The sequence below is a fragment of the Peromyscus eremicus genome, chromosome 4 (assembly GCF_949786415.1).
Source record: "Peromyscus eremicus chromosome 4, PerEre_H2_v1, whole genome shotgun sequence".
NCBI lineage: Eukaryota > Metazoa > Chordata > Mammalia > Rodentia > Cricetidae > Peromyscus > Peromyscus eremicus.
This window is the reverse complement of record NC_081419.1, coordinates 46,981,032-47,006,919: the sequence shown is the minus strand read 5'-3', so window position 1 is coordinate 47,006,919 and position 25,888 is coordinate 46,981,032. Positions and strand designations below refer to the sequence as shown.

General features: G+C 38.8%; 1 protein-coding gene across 4 annotated transcripts in view; it reads right to left on the bottom strand.

The window, feature by feature from the left end:
- Positions 1-12,704: 12,704 nt before the first annotated feature.
- Positions 12,705-25,888, bottom strand: part of LOC131909192 (ankyrin repeat domain-containing protein 26-like) — a 31,096-nt gene continuing 17,912 nt past the window's right edge. For all 4 annotated transcript variants that reach the window (XM_059260611.1, XM_059260612.1, XM_059260609.1 and 1 more), the window contains 6 exons: positions 25,008-25,192; positions 24,096-24,315; positions 23,261-23,376; positions 19,730-19,856; positions 16,836-17,050; positions 12,705-15,698 (listed from right to left, as the gene is read on the bottom strand). In XM_059260611.1, the coding sequence (XP_059116594.1) occupies positions 15,428-15,698; positions 16,836-17,050; positions 19,730-19,856; positions 23,261-23,376; positions 24,096-24,315; positions 25,008-25,192 (1,134 nt within the window). In that variant the 3' untranslated portion in view covers positions 12,705-15,427. The remainder of the gene's footprint in view (positions 15,699-16,835; positions 17,051-19,729; positions 19,857-23,260; positions 23,377-24,095; positions 24,316-25,007; positions 25,193-25,888) is intronic.

The window sequence follows — 25,888 nt, the reverse complement described above, 5'->3', positions numbered from 1 at the left end:
AGCTTCTGTGCTCATTTATAGGATGTAATAAAGAGACAGGCAACCGTGGTCCCTGTATTTTGGTGTGAGGCTTTGATAAAAACAGCTTTCTTATTCTGATCTGTATTTCAGTCTAAATCAAATCAAGATATGAGAGGCTTCAAAAAGGTCTCTGAGAGATTGTTGGGCAATAATGATAAAACTGAGGGAGAGAGCTGTCCCAGATAGACAAACACACAGGAACAATTCACCTGGGGAAGCAGTGGCTGGGGACACTATGGATGAATAAACTTTTTGCATGTAAATGCTGAAACAAGGATGCATATGAAGCAAAACATTGCTAAGCCTTAGCATTTCACAACTTTACTACCCTCGTATCCAATATGAAGCAAAGGACCAACGGTGGATGCTTGATCTTATGAGACTGGCATGTGGCGTGCTCAGAGGAGACAGTAAAAGCACCCCAATACTTCAGTGTGGACACTAAAGCAGATTCATGCTTGTCTCTCACTATGCCAAATGCTATGACACTAGGTGAAACAAGCCACATCTAACATCTAACTTTCACTGTGACAATTAATTCTATTTCCTCAAATACAGAAAATGGCCTGGGAAAATCTGACATTCATCAGTATTTACAGTAAGTCACTTACCAAAACCTAATATTATTGCTGAAAGTTCATAAGTTCTGTTAACTCTACAGACTAATCCTACACACACACACACACACACACACACACACACACACACACACACACACACACAGAAGAGTCTTTGCAGCAATTCAAACACATTGGGCCACATCCATTAAAAAGGAGTCCACTTATCACCTCATCAGCTGAATCTTCTGGTTCAAACAAAATGACTAGAAGATTACCAATAAAGCAGTTTTTATCACTTGTGGTGGCTAGGAATCACTAGTAGAGAAATATTTCAGATTTTTCCCTAATCTAGAATCTATACAAGGATTAGGGAAATATGTTCACCAGTATCATACTTTCCCTGCCTTCCAATTCTGTAGTGAGGCCAGAATAGGATGCCTATGCCGTTATCTTCCTGCATCAGCCACCAACACCTCCAGAACTTCCTGCTGCTGATTCTGACTTCCGATGCCCTCTGACTCTTGATTTTGCAGTTTATTTCTCATTAATAGTGCCTATCTCATTTCTCTGTGCTGTCTTGATAATAACTGCCATATTATTCCCCAACAAAAAAGCCTGGAAGAAACATTAAAAAAAAAAAAAAAAGACTCCTTTTACTCTGAGAAATGGATGGATCCTTTACTAAGTTAGAAGCAGCACTTGTCATGGACCTGGGATCATAGTGTGCTTTATGGTTCATGAGTTTTGACAACTGAGAAACTGAATGGCTGTTTGTTTCATTGGGTTATCTAATGTAATTGGGAAATATTTAATTCTCACACCAATTCCCTGCATTTTCTGATCTGTTTAGAGGTGATGAAGATGAGAGGTGACCTCACTTGTCCAACTCCCTTTACTTTCAGGTGAGGGAAGGGGTTGTAGCTACAAATGGAACCTGTTGAGATTGCACTTGCCCCCAGATGGACTGGAAGGGACATGTCCCTGGTGGATCTGAGATTCCAAAACATCAAGTGTGACCCAATAGTTCCCCTAACCGGCTCTTATTGGGTACATTCTTATATGCTACAACCCACCTGATGGGTCTTTCTTCTTACCTTGGAGTGTGGTGATGTTTTCTTTGTGCTCTAACAAATAAAGCTTGCCTGGAGATCAGAGTGAGGAGCTAGCCACTAGTTAACCATAGTGGCCAAGCAGTGGCGGCACACACCTTGAATCCCAGCATTTGGGGGTCTCATGTCTTTGATCCCTGTACTTGGGAGGCACATGCCTTGAATCCCAGCACTAGGGAGGTGGAGAAAGGAAGTGATATGGCTGGGCAGAGAGAGGACTATAAGGCCGGAGGAGACAAGATCCCACTCCTTGTTCAGTCTGAGTCATTGTGGAGGTAAGAGATAACTTTGGCTAGCTCCTTCACTTCTCTGATCTTTCTGCTTTTATCCCTGTATCTGACTCTAGGTTTTTATTATTAAGACCAATTAGAATTCATGCTACATCTGGCGTTCAACTTGTGGAACACAAATTCATGAAAAAGCCGCTTGCCTGTGGCTTTGCAGTCACTGGCAGCCAGAGCTGCATGTGGGGGCTCCCACCGGAGTTACCACCTCATGGGCTAGGTTTTCCTCTCTTTTTTTCCCTAAGCCTCTGAGCGAGTTTGGGGTTTTTCTGTTACAGCCTTTCTGCAGCAAACACCACACACAGGCATTCGGGCTCCAAATGCTGCAGGAGTTAGCCACTTTTGCATGTTCCCCCATGCAGACATGCTCTTTGGCTGCTTTTCTCCTGGTGGGTTGTGGGCTTCCCGGGACCTCTTCCCTTTGGCTAGTGTGCCAAACTAGGTAGTTGCCTTGAAACCTGCTTAGGCTTCTACTGGTCTATGCAGCAGCAGCCAGCTTTACATTTTACCATCATCTGAGTCATCATTGTTGGCAGATTTGGTGAGACAATTGGAAATTCTTAAAGGGAGGAATTAGTTAAAAGAGAGAGGTTTTTCCCACATTAAAAATGGGAAACACTGTTACAATGGAGGGAGTTAGGTCTCTGTATAAGAATACACTGGATAGTTTAAAAATGGAACAATTAAATGAGAGGATAATTAATTTAGATGGGATTTATGTAATGACAATTATATACATTATCAGTTTTATCATTTTTGTTTTATCACTAAAAAGGTTGGTTAATATGAGTGCTAAGATACAAGTTTTAGAAAAACTTACTAAAACAGATCATGGAGATATTTAGACCCAGACAGAAGAATTTAAAGGAGAACCAACCTCAGCATTGCATTTTAAATTTAGAGAGGAAACAGGCTACGGTTTTCAAACAACCAACTTTAATTTATCCAGTAACCTTATGGGAATTGCCAAATGATTGATATCCCCAAGACTGTGTAAGAGCTGAATGGATTCCTGTGGAAATTTTAGATTTAAGGCGATTCAAGGAAGTGATAGTCTCATATGGCATGCATTCCCCTTTGTATCCATAGCTTTCTTTCTCCTCTGGAAAAAAGCAAAAGCTCTTCCTCAACGTAGCACATATCCTGGTTTCCATTCTGAGGTCAGCACATCTTTAAAGTATACAGGCTGATTTAATTCAGTAGTTTTTTCCTATTATCCAGTGTCTCTCTGCAGCTGTTGCTCCTTTCTCATTAGCATTGAGAAAATTCAGTTGTGATGGACACACTCACGATCAAATTGTGTGGATATACAGATTGACACATCCTACTTAATCGCACATTCCCACACCACTTAAGTGGACAGAGTCGTTTTGTAGAGGTTACAGTGGACGGCTGTATTAGTCAGGGTTCTCTAGAGTCACAGACTTGTGGAATGATCCCCCCCACCCCCCTGCCCTGATACACACACATAAAGGAAATTTATTGGAATGATTTGCAGGCTACTGTCCAACTAATCCAGCAATGGCTAGCTGTGAACAGACAGCCCAAGAATCGAGTGGTTGCTCAGTCCCTCGAGGCTGGGTGTCTCAGCTGGTCTTCTGTATATGCTGGAATCCTGAAGCAGTAGGCTCCAATGCCAGTGAAGAAGCGAATGTGCTGACAAGGCAAAGACAAGCAGACAAAGATGAACCCTTTCTTCTTTCATTGTCCTTATATGGGCTTCCAGCAGAAGGCGTGGCCCACCTTAAAGGTGTGTCTTCTGGTCTCATGATCCAGACCAGAGATGTATCTTCCTACCTCAAAGGTCCAGTCTAGAAGTGGATTCACGCACTTCAAACCATGCAGAAAATCTCTCACAGGTGTGCCCTCCATTTCTGGATTGTAGTTCATTCCAGACGTAGTCAAGTTGACAATCAAGAATAGCCAGCACAATGGCCATAACATTTTTATCTGGGAATGCTCATTCATTTCCATCCCTGTCTGCCTAAAGAGTGAATATATTAGGCTGAGGTGAGTGCTGAGGGAATTAATTTACATAAAATTGGTAGTGGTATGAAATTTTTTATTTGTTTTTATCTTTTTGTCTAGAAAATTGTCCCTTTTATTATACAGAGTATGCCAAAAAGATTTTCCATAGACCACACTCACAGACATATTCACAGTCACCACAGGTAGGCTCACACACGTAAATACCCCTTTGTCCTCTGGATTAGGAATCCACACCACTACCACATGTTGCTTCCTGAGACTTTAGGAAATGGTATAACTCTCCACTTGTCCAGCAGTTTGCTTTTTTTCCAACCTGTAATTAGGCTCTGGGATTTGGTGGGCACTCTACATAAAAAGCAATCAAGAATGTCCAACCTTTTTCCAAACTTAGATTTCTTCTCAGCAAGTAAGTAGATGAGTAGATCTAGAGTTTTGCTGTGCCCTTGAGTCTATTTACAATTAGACATGGGACAGCACTGTAAGGACCACATCATGTCCCGCCCCATCTCTATGGCTGTTTCATTTACTCTGACAACATGTGAAAACTAGAAACTAGGAATCTGTAGAAAATCCATACATGCTTATTACATGGAAGATTTCTCAAGTTTGTTTTTTTTAGAACATAGAAAAAAATTGACATTTTAAAATTAATTTTTTTGTGATGCTGATATTAAACTTAGGGTCTTGGTCATGTTAGCCAATGCTTTGTAAATCTATCCCCAGCCATTTCTTTCTTTTGACTTTGAGGAAGGGCTTCATGAAGTTTCTCCTGATAATTTTGAATACAGTCTGTAAGGCAGACAAATATAGAAATTATGATCCTTTTGCTTTAGTTTCTCAAGCAACCATCATCATGAGCCTGTGTCAGAGATGCCAGTACATTTTCCCCCAAATCAGGAAAAACCTGTCTTTGAGGAAACCTCAAGTTCACTTCTTCCCTGCTTCTTCTTCTCCTTCCTCTTCTTATTGTTATTCTTCTCCTCCCCTCCCCCTCCCCCTCCTCCTCTTCCCCCTCTCCTTCTTCTTCTTTTCTTCTTCTTCTTCTTCTTCTTCTTCTTCTTCTTCTTCTTCTTCTTCTTCTTCTTCTTCTTCCTCTTTTTCTTCCTCTTCTTCTTCCTCTCCTCCTCCTCCTCCTCCTCCTCCTCCTTCTGCTTCTTTGAGACAGGATTTCTCTATGTAGCCCTGGCTGTACTGGAACTTACTCTGTAGACCAGGCTGGTCTCAAACTCAGAGATCCACCTGCCTCTGCCTCCCAAGTGTTGAGATTAAAGGTGTGTGGCACCCTGCTTTTATAACTGGTGAACCCCATATGAATGCCACCTTGAGTCAGGTAACAATAGGTAACAAAATTTCTTTGATATTCCTTCACAAAAGAAATTGTATGTCTTGTATTCTGAACTATTCCTTAACACCGCGTAAATATATATCACTGTGATTGGTTTAATAACGAAGCTGACTGGCAAATAGCTGGACAGGATAAAGTTAGGTGGGAGAACCAGACTAGGGATGCTGGGAAGAAGAAGAAGGGCAGAGTCAGAGGAGTCACCAGCCAGATAAGGAGAGGAAACAGGAGGTGCAAGATAAAAGAGGGGTAACATCACATGGCAGAATGTAGATTAGTGTAAATGAGTTAGTTTAAGTTGTAAGAGTTAGCTAGTAACAAGTCTGAGCTATTGGCTGAGCATTTATAATTAATAAGAAGTTTCTGTGTGGTTATTTGGGAGTGACTGCCAAGACACAGAGAAACTTTGCCCACACTGTATAATATACATGTTCAGACTGACATACCTGAAATTGATTTAAAAAGACAGAACCCAATAATACTACACATATATTTCAGAGAAAGGTAATTTTTTTCTAAACAATAGGTTGAGTTTCTTCAACTGGCTTGTCTCTTGGAAGCCTCTTCCTGAAGATGTTTGGAGGACTGACCTGGAAGAATGTAGAAAAACTGTCAGCACATTTGTGATAATGAATACTCATGGAGCTTTCTTGGTTTTGATGATGGGCAGTTTTAGATATGAGTATCCGATCAGTAAACTCAGACTGATTCTTTGTCCAGAGAGGGAAGAAGAGAGGGGAAGGGAACAGGAAGGAAATGAAAACAGAGCCTTAGCTTTCTCATTATATACATCCAACATGATCCATTCGGATTGATCAAATTACAAATGGGTTCACAATGCAGTGTGCAAGGCAATGCCAGTGCCCTGTCCCTTTCTGGCTATTCAAAGCACATTCAGCTCCCCACTTCTCTCTTTCCATGTTGCAACATCATTTACCTTCCATGGGTCTTTATCTGGCACTGTTGTGTTTATCATTTATTCCACCGGATTTTGAAAAATGATTATGAAATAGAATACTAATTATTTGCATCACTTACATGCACATTTTTATGACACTAAAGCCCAAAGCCCTCTATGTAATCCACATCTCTCTAAACATCTACTTTTACCTCTGATATTTACATGATATTTGAAATTCTACCTAGAAAATTAAACAAGAACCATTGTAAAGGCATCCAAGACTGAGCAGAAGCAATCAGAGTGTCTCTGCTTACAGAGGAATTGATAGTACACGACCCTAAAGATTCCCAAACAATCCTCAAGAAAACTATTAGCACTAATGAACAAATCCTGCAAAATTTCAAGATATATAGGGTCAAGAAAAAATTCAAATTTTCTATATGTATCAGTAAATACTAACACACAAAAATTATCAAGAAAGTAACTATATTTACAATAATATGTGATGGGTCAATATGTGTTAGGTGTTTAAGGGTTTGGTTCTTGGAGGGATTTTTTTTCTTAGTATTTATTTATTTTACTTTATTTATTTTCTTAGTATTTATTTATTTATTTATTTATTTATTTATTTATTTATTGTGCCTGAGTGACTGGGTGCACATATGTATACCCTGTGCATGCAGGAGCCCGAGGAGACTCAGAATAGGTATTGGATGGCCTGGAACTGAAGTTATAAAAGGCTTTGAGCTACCATGTAGATTCTGGGTTCTCCACGGAAGCCATAAGTTCTCTGAACAGCTGACTCATCTCTCCAGCCCGTGTTTGTGTTCTCTCTCTCATTATATATACATTCTAACTCTGACTCTTTGGAGATGACTGTTTAAATTGGAGTACCTATAGAAGGCAGGACACTAGGGAGATATCATGGGAGGTGGATTTAAAGGAAGGGCAGAAAACAGGTGGTATAAAGATAGAAAGGCAGGGCCAAAGAGAGGTAACTAATACTAAAGAGTTTTTGAAACGTCATATGGAAACCTCCTATTATGGGAGCTTTCTAAATCACATACTTATACATATACAAAAGGGGTTTGAATGGAGTTATCCTCTCATAGGCATGGGGAAAAGGCCTCACCAGACACAACTGGCCATCAAATAAAAAGCCCACTGTCAGGTATGGATTATCTGTTTTCGAGTTGTTAGTCAGTAGCCTCCCATAGGCCTTCCCCCAAACATTATAGACTACTGCCATTGCTCTTGGTTACTCTCCAGAACTTGATAGTACCTTGTTCCACATACCTGACTCACAGGATATGGAAACATCGGGTTCATACTAACCTGGAAGCTTTATCTCTATTGGCTAGCTTTCATAGTGCTGGAAGGTTCTATGCACAGTGCTTGGGGGGAGAAAGGTCATCATCAGTATTATCCAGATGTGAGACTTCCAATTCACCTTACCAAATGGCATGGCAATTTATGCCCACTCTTGCAATAGTGGCAAAAGTGTTAAGGCCACAACCAATCACTTTCTGATTGAATTTAAAGCCCAGTCCGTAATATGGACCCATGCCTGGTACTACCAACTGAGCCAGAACCCATGGCTGGGTAGGTTCCAAGCTTCATGGAAGAAATTACTATTGCCATTCTGCTAAATACACATAGTAATAAACTGCCCATCTAACTAGCTACCTTTTAACCCTTAAACTAATGAATCTCTCAGTCCTTATCAGAGAAGGTTCTTCTTGTAGTAGATAGTGACTCACGACTGGTCAAAATGGAGAGAATAAGGGATTGTGGAGTGCTCAGCTCTAAATGGGACATCTATATCACCCCCATCAATATCACTGGGGCTCAGGAATCATCATGAACAGGAGGAGGAAAGATAGCAAGTGCCAGATGTAGTGGATGGTGACTGTGAAACAGTATTCGACAGAAACAAATGTGCAATTGCATTCATGAACTCTCAGTGACTGTGACTATATTCACAAGATCTGTAAAAGATCAAGCCAGCCAAAATCCCAGCATGGATGGTGAGGCTCACGAAGTCCTACCCCTATCTGAGGAAGCATTGGTACTCCATGGCAACTGGGTTAGGAAGACTGAATTTTCTTTAGGGATGTAGTTCCTGAATGGCTGCTACCAATGCTCCAGCATGGTCCCACTCTCATGCACATTCAGACAACACTAAATGACTCAGTAGGATTAAACTTTAAAAAAAAGAGTGAAAGAGCATATGAAGTTGTGGAGAGGTTTTTTCAGAGGCGGTGATAGGGAAAGAATGGGGCTTGGGTTGGATCCAAACACTTTATAAGCATATATGAATATTAAATACAATGTTTAATAAGAAAAAAAGCAACCAAATTTCAACACTGGTTGGGGAGGGGCTCACAAAGTCCCATTCCTAGCTGAGGAGCTATTGACAAGTAAATGATGACTGCTCCTGGGAGAGGTAAAATACCAATTTTCCTCAGGGATGAAAGCCCTGGTAGGCTGTCCACGATCCAGTGGATACCCTTATACCCATGCATATACTGGAATACTAAGTGGACTCAGTGGGTTTTTAAAAAGTGTGTGTAAAGTTAGAAGGGAAAGTGTAGTGGGTATATGGGAGGCGTTGGATGAGGGGGAGTGGGGGTAGATTCGATCAACACACCTATGAATACATGAAATTCTCAATAAAATAAAAAAAGGAAAAAGGGTAATTAGTGAAAAACTGGAAAAGCTTTGAAATTAAGTTGCTTCTCAACACCCCTCTTCCTGTGCTTCACAAACCAAACCAATTATGACTTTAGCACTAATCCTAATTTTGAATTCTCATGTTTTGAAAGATTGTTGCTGTAAGCCGCAGGAAAATGTAATGGAATTCAGCTACAATCACAAAAGCTACTACTTGGAAAGGTCAAGGATTTTTCCAAAGGTCGAGCCATGGCTTAAGAAGTCTTGGTGATATTTTAGCTTTTGTATATATGTTAGGCGATTCCTGCAATGGTTTTCTTCTATGCTATGTATGCTTCCAAGAACTCCTAACAGTGTATTTTATCTGAAATCTATCAAGCATCCAAGGCCAAATGATCTCCTGAATTAAGGTAAATTAAGCTCAGACCCTCCTTTCTTATAGAGCCTTAGTGGTATTTATACTAACATTATAAACTCCTAACATTTACCTAACCACCTCTAGGAATATAGTTTGAGCACATAAATTCCCTTTTTCTGATATATTAACTGATTTTAGCTTTTAGTTGACCTCCTCCTTTACCACTCCCCTTTTGGGTTGTAAAAGAAAGCCTGATGGTCACTGCCTGAGGAAAATTCTTGTCTGCCTTTATGACCCTATAAGAATTCAAGCCTGGTGAGCTTGCTTTGGCTAGAGCACTGCTATTGCGTGGGTATATAACTGTAAACCTCAGAGACTTAGAGATGATTTTGACTGGGGAACTAGAAGAATGAGAAGATGAGGAAGAGCCAGATGGGGAAGAACGAGATGGGTAAGAACGAGATGAGAAAGACCATGATGGGGCAGAACTAAGGTGAGAGAATTAAGATAGAATTTAGAAGGGACAGCAGATAAATATAGAGAGAAATCAGGCAAGAAGGGAGCGAGGCATGAGAACAGAACTGAAGCTTTGTAGACAGAATTTTATCCCAGAGGAATAAAGTAGATGGACTAAGAGCTCGGTGTGCTTCGATTCTTTTCCCAAAAATAATTCATGCCATTTGTAGCTTCTCTTCTGGGCCCCTGGGAAGAAGATTATTAAGGCTGGACCACAATAATTTTTGAAAGATTACAATAAATTGAATAATATGGTAGTTTTTAAAACATAACTTTACTCATTAAAATGTGAATTTTCAGTTACCAAAAATGCTTTCAAATTACCTTAACATATTATACATTCCTTTTATGCACCCTAACCTACTGAACTCTCCTTATCCTTACCATGCTATACTTAGAGGACATAATATTGTGTGTATTATTGTAGGAGCCCTAGTTATCTTAACTTTCCATCGTACATTATTATTTGTAGTTCCCATTATTCTAGTTTGAATGGCCTGCTATGCAGCTGTAGGACTGTAACAGTATCTCATTTGTGTGGAATACATTATGTTTCAAGCCTGAATCACATGCTAAAAGTCATGTTGGCCACTTCCATATTGATTTAACCTGGTATTCAAAATCCTTTATGATTTGAATAAATTTGATCTCCCAAATCTTAATAATTGGACTTACAATCCACTCTACCCTTAAGAAGTATAACAAAAATAGCCCCAATTTTTCATTCTTACTTTTTTTCTAAGACTAACCACGTGACTTCTTCCATTTAACTTACAGCAAGCCAACATTCTCTATCTAAGGACACTGTTCATGAGAAATGTCATATCTTGGTACTGTCTTTTTTTTTCAGTAATTTAGCTAATTCAGTTTTATGTCTTATGAAACATCACTCATTTCTATCTTAATTATTACTTGATAAAGCAACTAATCTGAATGACTAAACACAGGAATGTATTTTCTATTGTATTACTTTATTGGATTTCTCCCCTACCTGCAGTAACAAATTCTACTGAAAACACTTCAGGAACTCTTAAGTTTCAAATAATAATACATCAATGAACATCATTAATTAATTTGTGATCAAACTTGTTATAATCCACAGGCATAATAGCATTGATTGTTAAATTACTATATATGATTTTCATCTATGACTGCCTAAGTTGGCACATGTAAATGCTCCTATTGCAGACTCAGTAGTATTAATAGCCATCTTGCTGAAGTTAGGGGATTCTGGAATGATACAAATTATTATCTTATTAAATTGACAGAAACAACAGTTCATCATTTACTTTGTCTCTAGGAGGCTTAGTTATCACAGGGTATATTTATTTACAATGGACTTAAGACCACTGATTACATATTCACTAATTAGTCATAAAGCACTTTGGATTTTAGCAATTTTAGCTCAAACATCATGAAGCAGCCACATGGGCTTGACAGCCTTCATGATAGTATATAGCTTGACTTCACTATCACTCTGCCTACTCAATTTACTAAGGAATCAATTACTGAACCATAACCCTAGGGTGAGTACTACAATCTGTCTTAACCTTAATAATATGATAAATTACAGTCATCCTTATAAATTTAGCTTCCCAACTACTATTAATTTAACAGTTTAACTACTTTATCATAATTTTCCTGGTTGTCTTACACTGTTTTTAGCAGGTCTTAACATACACATTGCAGTCCTCTATCATTTATATCCTGAATACATACCACGTAAATATTAATCCCTCATTTCCACAAGAGACTATTTAATAAATATTTGTTGTCATTGTTCTTATGACCTCTCAAATCTAAAGTCATCACAGAGATCTGTACTGTTTTAAAACCAAAATTTAAAGTGTGAATCTAATAATGCAAGTTCACAGCTTGTTATTTGCTGAGAAAGCGGGAAAAGAATGCTCCTCCATGCAACCATGCAAGAAAACAACCTTCTCGGCTTTGAAAGGAAAATAGCTTTTCCCTGGGGTATAGGAGCATTCTTGGAGCAACTCAAAATAAAAGTAATTAATTTTATATTGCCCATCATTCAGATCCAAGCAGCAGTTTTATATATTTTTATTTCAATTTCCTTTATGTGGCTATACAAAACATCAATTAGCTCAATCCTTAAATTCTTCAATTAAATATGTCTGTAATCCAGGTACAATTTCTATAGTCATATTTATTTATTCAGGCCGTAGATCCTCTGTTTCCAAACGACAGTGAATAACCACTACTCTATGAGGTTTGGGTTGGGCCTTGGGTGGGGTGTAATTACCTTTTCCTTTTTCATTTATACAATGCCTGGCCTTTACTCCATGGATGATAGTCACACAAGTTAGCAGAGCGCTGTAATTCTCCAGAAGAAGGCTGAGGGCAGACTTCTCATTTCATACTAATTTCTCCACCAAAGTATCGCAGTCTCAAGTACCTGCCATAGGGGCAGGGGGCCCTGGCCAGCCATTCAGCTTGCCCGGTGTCCTGCACGTTGGGTATCTGGACAGGGAAGGGACTAGGCTGGCAGAAGTCGGGAAAGCCCTTGCCTCTCCCACTGGGGCTCTCAACTCTGCCCACCCTGCCCAGCGGTTCCCTGGTGTCTGCAGAGACCAGGAGTGCCACTGTCTTCATCACCAGTCACAGGCAGGCCACCTTCTTGAGGAGGGGCCTCCCTCACGGTAGTATTCATTTGCCTGCCCAGGAGCCCAGAAGTATAGAGGAACAGTGCTGTTGGAGAGTGGAGGAGAGTGAGCTCTCTCCTAGGGATGCAAGGACGACAGGACCGGGCGGGGCGGGGCAAGTCCAGGCCTGTTTAGCCCTCCCTTCCTCTTCACTGTGGCAGCACACTCCCTCACAAATAATTAATCAAGAAGAGTAGAAAGGAAGATAATAAATGAAGAATAATTAGAAACACACATTTTCACGTCTTTCGTTTTTTGTATGCAACAAAAATATTGAATGTAGTATTTATCAGCTGAACAAAGGAAACTGAAGCCATTTATTATTTATGATGATTTGTTTCAGAACTGATTAAACTTCATTTGTACGTTTTGGTAATACATCTTCTTTGTCTTCTCTAGTAGTAATCATTGTATAATTGCTTCCATGTCTGCAAAAATTCAAATAATATTTATAAGATTTCTGTTAAACAAGAAATATTATTATAGGAATGGTACTCAAAAAAAAAAAAAAAAGAAAGAAAGAAAGAAAGAAAAGGCGGGTGGTAGGGTGGGGGAGTTGTCACCAGAAATAAGTTATGCTTGAAAATGCCATAATGAGACCTAATACTTTGCATGCTAATTAAAAATATATAAAATTAGAAAAGAAAAATGTGACCTTTGAATAATCCTTGTAGGGACCTCCTGTTCTTGGGGAATAGTTTGAAAGTCATCACTTAAGTTGGATCAGATAAATGTAATTATGCTTAGAGGAGTAAATTATATGTGGAATGTTGCTGAGGTCACGTTGAGTAAAAACCACAATTAACATTTGCCTATTTTTACACACTATTTCGGGGATGTGGCTTCATCATTTCAGTACAGAGATTAATCCACTTAACTCTTACTTTATTCCAAATGCATTACTTTATGATTCTTAGCAAAAGAATTCCCTTAAAGAAAATACAATCTGCTTTTTTTTTACTTAAATAGATTTTACTTTAGAAAAACATTCAGTTTTCTGCCTTCAGAAAATTAATAATTTAACATGCTCTGTGATCAATTTTCAAAACATTAAATACGCAAAAGAAGAAACTATTATTCTCATAATGGCATATGAAACTATACTGCAGGAAAAATATTTAAAATATTATGCTATCTGGATTATGACCAAAAATTTCGACAACAAATTTACTTTGAGTAGGAGGAGAAATACAAGCTAGAATCACAAGTGAAACTTGAATTTTGTTGCTTCGTGACTTTCTCCAGGTGAAACAATCAGCGCTTTACCAGTAATTTTGATACCTTCCCACTAGACTGATCACACTTACTCACTTAGTTATGAAGAATGAGGGAGTGATTTAAACCACACACTAAACAGAAAGAAAAGGCAGTCTGGCAGTGCATGCTTTCCCTAATATCGAAACCTAGGGGCTGATTCAGTAGCCTCGACGTCCCAGTCACGGTTACCGCCGAGACATTCGGGCGCGTTCCTCTTCTAACTTTTGATCTTCTCTCTTGAGTGTGTAGCCTTTCTGCTCAATTAGCAAATGCAGTCGCTCATTTTGGCCTGGCTTTCTGACTAATCCTGAAACTCTTTTCTATTACAATAAGAGTCGGTCAGGACGTGAACCACAAGTCCTGCACACTGAATTGGCACTGTCATCCTACACAGTCATCAAGTTTCATTTCCTGGTGCTGGTACCAAAACAATGAAAAAAAATTTCCATCTGTTTGGGACTTGTTTATTTTTTTCCCTTCTAATAGATTTGGTTGCCAACTTTATTAGGAAATTTTGAACTTTTTTCTCTTCTATCATTTTTAAAGATACCTGCTGGGTGAGAGAGTTGAGGCCCTAGTTAATATGAGTCTATGATACTTTCTGATATTGAGAAGATCCTGAAAAATAGGGATCATTTTATTGGCTGAATGGGTGTTTTAATAACAGCATATTCATAGTAAAAAACTACTTTTTATATTTTCTACAAATGAATATTTTGCTTTTACCAATCACCCTAGACTAAAAAATTGTTCTAGTAGTAGAGATTCATCTGGAAACGGGTCAAGCATTATATTTTCTTACATACGGTGCAAGTGACATGCTATGTGATGGTTGCAGTCATCTTTGATACATGGATAAGGACGATTACTGAAACTTTAATTAAAGAAATTCTAATAAATGTTAGGTAATAATAAATCCTTAAAATAACAATTCCAATGTTTGCAGCAGTAAATAATTGGGAAAAAATAAGTTGTAATCTTAAAAAAGCTTTCCATGTGTTTAGATGAAAAATTTTCTTCTTACAACTCCAAAGGATATGGAGATAGCATGGAGTCGCACATGAGATTGCTGAGAGGAGAAATAGAATTCTTATCTTTAAGGAAGTCGCAATTGAAAGGCATTGTATAGCTGCAATCTTAGCTCCCAACCCCTCATGTGAGAGCAAGGTCCAAAAGCTTAATGAACTTCACTTTGAAACATCTTATCAGTCTTAAGGAAATAACCTTAAAGATAATAAAGAGTGTGCAGCAATAGTCACAATGAATCAAAATTGAAATCAACATGAGACAATTGAAACATAAATTTAGGGTATATTCTTAATCTCCTTTGATTTTTTAGGTATAGACCCTTCATAAAAATATATTCCTCTTAAATTCCTTCACATTTGAAGCATCCACCCAAGAGTGATGTTTAGATGTGTCAAGATGCGGACAACGGAGGATGCCGGAGGAATGGAGGAATCTTAAGGCTAGTATGAACCAGAGCTTAACCAAGGTTATTTGGGAGTTCAGCCAATCCTTTTCAAAGTCTGCCTGTAAACACAGAAAAAAAATTCTAGTTTCCAAAATTAATTTCGATATAGCTTTTAAAGAAAGTTCAGTATGTCTTAGTATTTACACCTATTGACCAAAATTAAGAAAAGGTTATTGCTAAAAGGGAAAGACCCGAGGATTTAAAAATGTAAAATTGGTTTTCTTCCATATTAACACAAAATTGTGAGATTAATTTATCACCAAATTAAAAATAAGAATTATAACAGACGTCTGAAACCATAATCGAAAAGTATAGCGCAGCTGACCCTGCCCAGATAGCTGCCCAGACTCTCCACAAAGTGCAGTGGCTTGGAGCCTGGGACTAAGGGTTCTCCTTGAATGAAACTTCCGTTGCGTTTCCGACTGTTGCGGGGATGGCCAGCCGCAAACCCCGGAGCAGGGCTCGTTGTGTACATGTTCAGTGCAGAACCGTAAAGCTTCATTTTCTCAAAGTTATTCCTCATGGCCTCATCTCGCCTGTCCTTAGACCTGTGAAGATCACAAGGGAAAACATGAGCATCCCATTTTCCCGTGAAGGACTCTCTAAAAACGGCAAAGGAGTAAATGAATTTCCCCACCCAACAATGTCTGAACACCGTAAGTAATGTATACAGTTATGACTTAAAATTGAACTGGAAATAATTGTGTTTCTGGGTTCCAAACTAAAAAGAAAATCAGACAATGCACGCGGCAGGAAAATGGCTGTCACTGACGTGTGACTTGGCAGGTTAAGGGACTGCCTCCTGGATGGGCTCTCATGTAAGAGTTTTGATGGTGTTTTGGTATCTGCCAAGAGTCTGTGTGAGATGGTGTCTGTGATAACTTCCTTGACTGTAACAGGAGCCAAAAGAAAGTAAAGCAGCTTCTGAGACCGTTCATCCCATGTCATGATGGACAGGGCCACCCATTCTGTCTCCACAAATCCCTCCCAACGAACAAGGAACTGTTTTAACCACTTATAAATTCTGCTTTTCTTCACCTTCGTGTTAACCTTCTCCTCATGAGTTTATATAGCACAGAAAAACTTAGGAGGACCAGCTCTCCAAACCCTGCAGTGGTAACATCAGGGAACAGAGCTGAAAGTCAGTTTACACAGTGCTGGAATTGGCCCAGGTATGCAGCACTAGCCCTCCTTGACTCCTGAGCTTAAGTATCATACTCAAATAAGAGTTAAACTATTAATTTAAAAATTCATGGGTATTCAGATCTACAACTTTACAATAGTGTAATAATATAAAAGATACAGGTTAAGGATACTGTGGGGGAAAGTGTCATGTCACTCAAACTTGGAAAATAATAGAAACCACTTTGGGCAAATATTTTTAAAAAATAGCTCATTTATAAACATTATATTCCATAATTATAATCTCTAGCTTGATTTCACATCATTAAAAACTCATGAATGTCTTTCACTGATAATTACTCTTCATATACAAATTATTGACATTTGCTTTCTTTTCCCCATGTATATTATACATATAAAATATATATTATATAAATATGTATTTATAAATAATTTATATATAATACATATAATCTATAATCTTATCTATAAATATGTAATTATATATAACATCTATAACATATATATACAAATATGACATGTATACATGTATTTTAACTTACTTTAGTTGTTCACGAGATAACGACTTTGTCATTTTTACCATTTCTAGATAGGGATCCTCATATTGTTTTGGTTCAGCTTTATATGAGGTGTGATGAGTTAATTCTTCTGGATGTTTCAATTGCAGGTTTGTAAGTGTGGATTTCTGTGGCCTTATGCACAAAGCTTTATGGTTTCCTATTATGTCATCAAAAGTTTGTTGATTTTCTTCTCTTATCTGAAAGAGATTTAAAAAATATGTATTTAAAATTGTGATAACAATAAACGTATGTGTTTGGTTCCTGTAGTTTCAAGTCAATGATTCTGAATGTTCAAATATGTAAAAAAGATAGCCTTAAAGTATTTATCAACAATATTGTCTACATTTGATCTGAACTAAAAACATAACTAAAACAGATGTAGGCTTATATGTGCATATTTGTGTCTGTGTGTGATATTGAACTCTGAGTCATTGGTGGTAAGTCCTTTGTTACTGACCTACAAGCTGATCTCTGAATCACTCTTATGTTATTGCCATGGAGTTAGAGATTTTTGAAAAAAATAACACAAATGATTTAAAAATCCACAAAGATACCTCCACAATAGACTACTGGCAATGATCGAGAGACAGCCCGAACTGACCTACTCTGGTGATAGGATGGTCAAACACCCTAATTGTCATGCTAGAAACCTCATCCAATGACTGAGGGAACCGGATGCAGAGATCCACAGCCAGGCCCCAGGTGGAGTTCCAGGAGGCCAATTGGTGAGAAAGAGGGGGGTTTGTATGAGCGAGAATTGTTGAGACCAAGGTTGGAAAAAGCACAGGGACAAATAGCCAAACAAATGGAAACACATGAACTATGAACCAATAGCTGAGGAGTCCCCAACTGGATCAGGCCCTCTGGATAAGTGAGACAGCTGATTAGCTTGATCTGTTTGGGAGGCATCCAGGCAGTGGGACCGGGAACTGTCCTCAGTGCATGTGCTGGCTGTTTGGAACCTGGGGCTTATACAGGGACACTTGGCTCAGCCTGGGAGAAGAGGACTGGACCTGCCTGGACTGAATCTACCAAGTTGAACTCAATCCTCAGGGGAGTCTTTGCCCTGGAGGAGATGGGAATGGGGGGTGAGCTGGGGGGAAGGCGGGGGGGGGGATGGGGGGGGCGGGAGGGGGGAGAACAAGGGAATCCATGGCTGATATGTAAAATTAAATTAAATTATAAAATAAAATTTTAAAAAAATATGAAGAGAGAATAATTGAAATTAAAATGATTTTCAGAGTATGTTATTCTCTGGATCTAGAATATAAAATCATAAGTGCTTCAGAAAGGCTGACATGAAGGTCGTAAAGGTCAGTGGAGGAAAATGATGCAAGAGCCATCGGAAAGGGAACCGTCTGTTATACAGCAGCTCCACGAGAACTGGCAGAGGAGTGATTGAGAAGAATCCCCTCTGGGAGGAACTGATAACAGCTGGGATCAAATGAACTGAAGCATTTCCTTAGAGAGCGAGCTCCTTCCATCCCAACCAAGTTGCCATACTGTGACCTGTCCTCTCTGTCTTCCACACAGCCCTCACAGTGAACAGAAAGTGGTCTTAAATTTGTAAATTAAAGTTGGCTTCATCCATAATAATGATTACTTGATAGGAGTTGTGTGAAAATGAGACTAATTCTCAGTAGTTGGATTATATGACTTTTTAGGACATAATATAATAATTTGAAAACCTGTCACTCTTTAATATTCATTTCACAAATGATCGAATATAGGAAAATCTTAAACGTGCTTCTCATGAACAGGCTGTGATAAATTCATGCCTGTGACTTCCTATGACAGTTTAGAAAGTGCTTTGTATCAATCTCATCACCATGTTGTGAGGACGTTAGTCTACAAGGAAAACCCAGATGTTCCCACATGAGTGTTCCACCACCCTACTGAAAATGAAGTGCCTGCCAACACCTAGTACCAATATCCAAACCAAGCCGACACATCAGGGAATAACACTCCATAGGACTCCAGCCCCCTACCCTTTCAGTCTGTCTCAATTGAATGTCACAGGAGAAGAGATGACCTGACCTTATCAAGATTTTCCAAATCTGTAGATTTTGGAACATAATAATGTTGTTTAACTCACTAAATTTTGGATAATTTAGAAATAAATTGTCAGATGATAAATCTGAAACGAGCCAGTGTAGAACTTCAGAGAATTTAGTCTCCTTTAGAGAAGGCCGTACTATTGAGCAAGAATATTATGTCATATCCTTTCAATTCAAATTCTTACGACTCTGTAAATGTGTTTAATTTTTTTAAAGAAAATTAGGAAGTACAGAGTAATGGGAAACAGGGATAAGTACAGTTTCAGATGTAGTTGACAAATGGTGGTACCTGCAGTCAGTTATCCACCACTTCCAAACTCACACTTTTTCTGTGTGTTCTCCAGCAACGATCCCTGAGCCTTTGGAGGAAGGAGTGCAGTGTCTGCGTTCCATTTAGGGCTGAAGTTGTTTTTTTTTTTTTTTTAACTATTATAGAAGAGTGTTGTCAGTGCAGAATGTGACTAGAAAGTATAATCACTGAATTTTATTTGGCACTGGCAAAATGACAGACATTGGAATTCTACACATGACTGAATTTCATTTTCCATATCATCATTATTGCTCAGCTGAACCATCCCCTGTGGTAGCATCCTTGTGGTATGGAGGTAGTCATACAATGCCTGTTGCTTGGTTTTTAGACATCACCTGTGCTTTGAGACAAGAGAGAATCAATTGCTTCTTCTTTGAATGGAAAACTGACAACTTTTTCATTGATATCAAGCTGGTAGCATTTTAAAAACTTTTCACTTACTGTTAAAGCATTGAGAGGTTTATTTACCAAACTGACTTTTTTGGGTCCCCTAACTCCTGGAAAAGTACCTCATGTCTTGGTAAATCAACTGGACTATCCTTTTTAAATTGCCTGGTGTTCGAAACATCAGAGAAACTCTGCTCTCCATTTTCACGCTCAGCTGAGGTTTTTGTCCATTTGAAACATTTTTTGCTTCTACAAGAATGTAAAGACTGAGTTAGTGATAGCTTCTAAGAAGGAAACATTTGCAAAGTATGTACATTATGAGTCTCATTTGTTTCAAACTAACTTTATTGGAAAGCATTTACAAATTACAACCTCAAGTAAATAATATGAAGGAAATTATTAAGAAACACACAACATATAAACAGCTCATATTGAGCCCGAATGATGAATGAGAAAATATAGGACTCTGTGTAAGTCTCATAACCTAAATTCAGTCCCCAGAATCCACAAAAGGGAGAAGATGAGAACTGACATCATGACATGGTTCTTTGACCTTCACACATACACAGGGATAAAAATTGAATATATATATATATGTATAAAACATACACATACTCTCTCTTTCTCTGTGTGTGTACTGTTAGACTTCCTTATTTATGGGTTTATAACCAAGAAATCCAAGAGGTCTCAAAGGAACTATTGGAAAATACTGAATATGTACTGAGACAGATCTTATTTCCACTCTGTAGTCACTGAATTTAGTACAATGATTTCTGCTTCAAATTGAATTATATATGGTATTAAAACAGGTTGCACTCCACAAACTGACAGCAAAACCTCATTGCTGAAGAAAACACCCACACAACTCACTGAACATGGAGAGTTCGACCTGGTACCTATATAGAACTTTACCCCTACGTTCTAGTGCCTTTTGAATGTGAAGGTACTTTCAAGGCTACTAAAGAAAAACTTAAACACCAACCCAGTCACAAAATCTTTGATCTGCAATGCTGTCCTGCCTGCAAAATATGAAAGGGCAATGGTGGCCCAAAGCCTATGGGAGTAACCAACCAATATCTTGACTGATGGATTACTCTACAAGATGGAATGCATATCTGACACTACTTGGGTGACCAAGACCCAGAGACTAGATAGCCCAGAGAACCAGGGTAAAACCAAATACTACTGGCCTTTTATAAAAAGTGATAAAATGATGCCTAATGATAGTCTGCTATTCTCTTAGATCAGTGCCTTATTCAGCCATCATCAGAGGAATTTACTCCTGCAACAGATGGGAACAAATGCAGAGACCCACAGCCAGACATCACACACAGAGAGGGACCTTGGAACACACAGCTCTAAATGGGATGTCTCCATCAGATTCCTCTTCTCAGAGCTTAGGGAACCCTGTGGAGGAGGAGGTAGAAAAAGTGTAAGGGCCAGAGGGGATGGAGGACACCAGGTAAACAAGTCCCTCTAAATCAACTGAGCAAAGTTCATATGAACTCACAGAGACTGAAGCAGCATGCACAGGGCCTGCATGGGTCTGCAGCAGGTCCTCTAAGCATATATTATAGTCTTCAGTTTATTATTTTTATGGAACTCCTGAGTGTGTGAATGAGTGGGTCTCTGATTCTTGTGCCTGTTCTTGGGCTCTTTTCGATCTGTTGGTTTGCTTTACCCAACTTTGATGTAATGATTTTTATTTTATCTTACTCTATTTTATTTTGTTATGTTTGCTTGTTATCTCTTAGAAGCCTGTTCTTTTCTAATGAGAGACAGAAAGGGAGTGGATCCAGATGGCAAGAGAGGTGGGGAGGAACTGGGAGGGGTAGAAGGAGGGGAAACTGTAATCAGAATATATTGTATAAGTAAAGAATCTGTGGTTGATATATTGTGCACCCCGATAAACTTATCTGGGGGTCAGAGAACAGAACAGCCATAATATTAAACATAGAGGTTAGGCAGTGGTAGCACATGCCTTTAATCCTAGCGTTCCAGAGGCAGAGATCAGATCCGTCTGGATCTCTATGAGTTCAAAGCCACACTGGAAACAGCCAGGCATGATGACACACGCCTTTAATCCCAGGAAGTGATGGCAGGGAGCAAAAAGGTATTAAGGCGTGAGGACCAGGAACTAGAAGTTGGTTAAGCTTTTAGGCTTCTGAGCAGCAGTTCAGCTGAGATCCATTCAGATGAGGACACAGAGGCTTCCAGTTTGAGGAAATGAGATCAGCTGAGAAATTGGCGAGGTTAGGTTAGCTGTGGCTGGTTCTGTTTCTCTGATCTTTCAGCGTTCACCCTAATACCTGGCTCCGGGTGTGTTTTATTAATAAGATCTTTTAAGATTCATGCTACAAGAATCTATTTTCAATAAAAGGGAAAAAACAAAGAATACTTTCAAAAATGAAACTTTGTAAGGAAAAAAGTAACCTACAGATGACAGAATTATTGGTAGGCATGACTATGTTATGTATAAATAGCATGTCATTTTGTATAAGTGACTTGAGTATACATAGTGTTGTGATTTGGGAGGTGATATAATATGCCTGCAGACTCATGTGAGTGAAGACTTGGTCTGTGTCTAGTGCTGCTGATTGGAGAGACTGTGGTTCCTGAGAACATGGGACCTGGCTTAACGTGTACGCCCATGGGGGAAGTGCTAGAGCGTCATACCCTCATGCCACTTCTGGATCTTTCTGGTTCCTGGTCTATGGGGATGTGAACAAAGTGGGCAAGCAAGCTAATGCTGCCATGGAAGACACTACCCTCCACCATGCCTTCTTTGCCAAGATGGGCACTATTGATTCAGATTATGTTGGAGAATAAAAATCTTCCTCCTTGAAGTTGCTTTTATCAGGCATTTGATTAGAAACATGACAAAAAGCAATGTACATGGATTTGGGTTTCTGCCAGGTGTTCTCAATAAATCCCCTCCCAATGCCAAGGGATGGGTAAGATGGTACATATGTGAAAACCATTCCATGCCTATCATCATTGTTTTCTTCTGGGCAAAGAATGTTCTCCTCTCTTTTTTCCCTAAGCCTATTTTCTAGTTTTCAAATGTTGTCAGAGTAAAGGAAACATCCATAGAGATGGGGCGGGGCATGATGTGACCCTTACAGTGCTGTCCCTGTGTCTAATTGTAAATGGACTCAGGGGCACAGCAAAAACTCTAGGTCTGCTTATCTACTTACTTGCTGAGAAGAAATCTAAGTTTGGAAAAAGGTTGGACATTCTTGATTGCTTTTTATGTAGAGTGCCCACCAAATCCCAGAGCCTAATTACAGCTTGCAGAAAAGCAAACTGCTGGACAAGTGGAGAGTTATACCATTTCCTACAGTCTCAGCAAACAGCATGTTATTGTGGTGGTGTGGATTCCTAATTCTGAGGACAAAGGGGTATCTATGTGTGTGAGCCTACCTGTGGTGACTGTAAATATGTCTGTGAGTGTGGTCTATGGAAAATCTTTTTTGGCATACTCTGTACGATATAAGGGACAATTTTGTTTAGCATTTCTGAGGTAAATTTTAACTGCTATAATTTAGGTAAGAAAATGCAAATATAAGATGAATTACTACTTTGATTTTTTTACAAGTATAGCAAAAACAAAGAGTGAATGCTGAAACAGATATGAAATACTAAAATCTTACAGAGTTTTCTCTTTAGCTAGTTCCATGCGTTTCTTCTCTGTGTGATCCAGCTCAGGCTGTGGACACAGAACTAACTTGATGAGTTCTTTATTGAAATCTTCATTGTCATCTGCAGACTTTGAAAAGGTGCGAAGTTAGTTTTTAAAAATACAGAACTTGTTCTTTCTGGGACCTGTTGTTTCTCACAGGTTCACCAAGCGAGGCAGATTCTCTAGATGTTGTAATAGCATGCTGACAGACATACAAGTGAAAGAAAGCAGAGGACTTTTTCTAAAGCAACTCAAATTGATTGGCATTTTCACCCTTTTATATGGCTGAAATTTATATAACAAAACACAGCTTTTTTTAACTTATGCCTGTTAATAATTGTTTTTCTGGTTGTGGTTGCATTTGATTTCTGGTTGTGCCTGCATCTGAGGATGCCCCAGAAACATTTCACTTTTGGGAAGTGCCTGCTTCTGATTATGTGTTTTAGGTGTAACTGACTCTAAGTGAAAACACCATTACTAACATCACGCATCCACACAGGGGTTTGCATTTTCTATCAACCAATACCCGAGATGCTGAACAGGACCAGGGTTAGGGTTCTGCAGGTCAAAGTGTCTTTGACCAAGCCTGATGAACTCAGTTCTAAGCATTAGGGAACACATATTTGGAAGAGACAATGAACATACCCAAGTTGTCCTCTGGCCTCAAACTACCTGCTGTTCATACCCCCAAAATACTAAATAAACAGGAATGAAATTTTAAAAGTATTTAAAAAACTAAATAATTCAGTAGTTTGCACATCAAAAAATCATATTACTCAGAGGATAAAAATGATAGTAATACTAACCACACCCAGGTTGGCTGTTATGTGGTGCTTTGAAGATTGTGGGCCTGATGTGGGAGTCACCATGTTCTCTTGGGTAAAGAGACTTCCCAAACTGCTCTGAAAACTTGCGACACAGCAACACTCCGAGGCAAGTATGGAGCTTAGCATGTTTAGTAATGACATATTGTGCTGAATCAGTATGAGGAACTGGGCAGTGACCTCCTTCAGCTGGGCTTCAGTCCTGTGAAGAATGGGAGGCAAGTAGTCTCTCATTTTTCCCCTAACCAACTGGTCAGACATAGAACTTGGCTAATCTGTCTCCCACACAGCACCACACATTGAAGAAGGAATTATTTGGAAGCACTGTGTGAAATATTTCATGTCATGTTAATATTTTCCTACGCTGTGAGTGTGCCTTTATGAAGAGTATAAGTGATCAGAAGAACTGTTTGTGTATAGGTTTTCTCTAGTGGGAATGCTCAGGGTCAGAGTCAAGGTCAGCTGCCTAGTGGTAAACAATATCCAGAAGGGGCAATGCCAGCTGTCCTTGGCACTGAGAGTTTATGCTACAACATTCTAGAAAACACTCAAGTGTTCATTCAACATTTATATCTCTGGGAATGTGGGCAAGCAAAGTTGTAGCAATATAAGTATATTAATTAAAAAGCATCAACAAATTTATTGAAAAAAAATCTAAGAAACCAAGATAAATATGAAAATACTAAGAGAGAACATACCAGTATATAAAGGGGAAATGTCATCCTGATTAGCTTCCTATAACTCAGTTCATTTGTCCTCGTTGTTTTCCAGGACTGTATTTTCTAGTTAGTCTTTATATATATATAATGTCATTTTGTTAAAATACACTTTTGACAGATGATTGCGGAGCTAAATTACTATTCTACTATTCTAAAATTCTTTGTCTTGACTCACTGTCTCAGTTTATGTGATTGATGAAGTTTGTTATAGTTTTCCAGCACTATTACATCATCACGTGTTTGAGTCTTCATTTCAGAGATCTTGCTTTCCAGACTTTGGATTCTGAGTTCCAGCTGATTCATTACTGAAGTAGTATAAATTTCTCTGAAATTAGTAAAAAATTCTTGACCTGCTTGTATCTGGAAAAAAATTAAAAGGGTTGAGAAGTTGTACATTTTAATAACTGTAATATAAATTGCAATGCATTACATTTCTGTAGTTCTAGTCAATAATTTTCCTGAAAGTTTAAATGTGTGAAAAAATGGTAGGCTGTAAAATTTTTCCTTGTTTACTGTATCTGACCAAAATTAAAAAATATTGATTCATTATTGTGTGTATGTGCACACATCTGATTTCAGTTGCTTTAGTCTGAAGGAGATTTGAATATTTGTTAATTAACATATAATTCCATTTTTTCCTTCCCTTGGTAAGAAAATAAATAAGGATGTTGAAATGATTTTGATGAAAGAAATGATGAAATGATGTCAAGATTAAACCACAAGTCTGAGGGACTTGCACAGAACTCTCTTTGTCTGACACTTGATCATATGGGAAGAGCGGCATGCCAAATCACAGTGCTTTACATATCCCACAAGTTGCCTCAAAGACTTCCGAGTCTCGATAACCAATGGTGCTTCTGCAGCCACAAGAAAGTTCAATCAACAAAGTCCCTACCTTCATTGAGAGGAGACTGTTAAACAGAACTGCAGGAACCAACAGCAATCATCACGTTGGGCAACCAACTCATGGATGCAATGACCCCACTGGATTGAAGGAGTTTTCACAGTGGAGTATTGTGGTGTCCATTTCCATAAACAAACGTATGAATGGCAGAA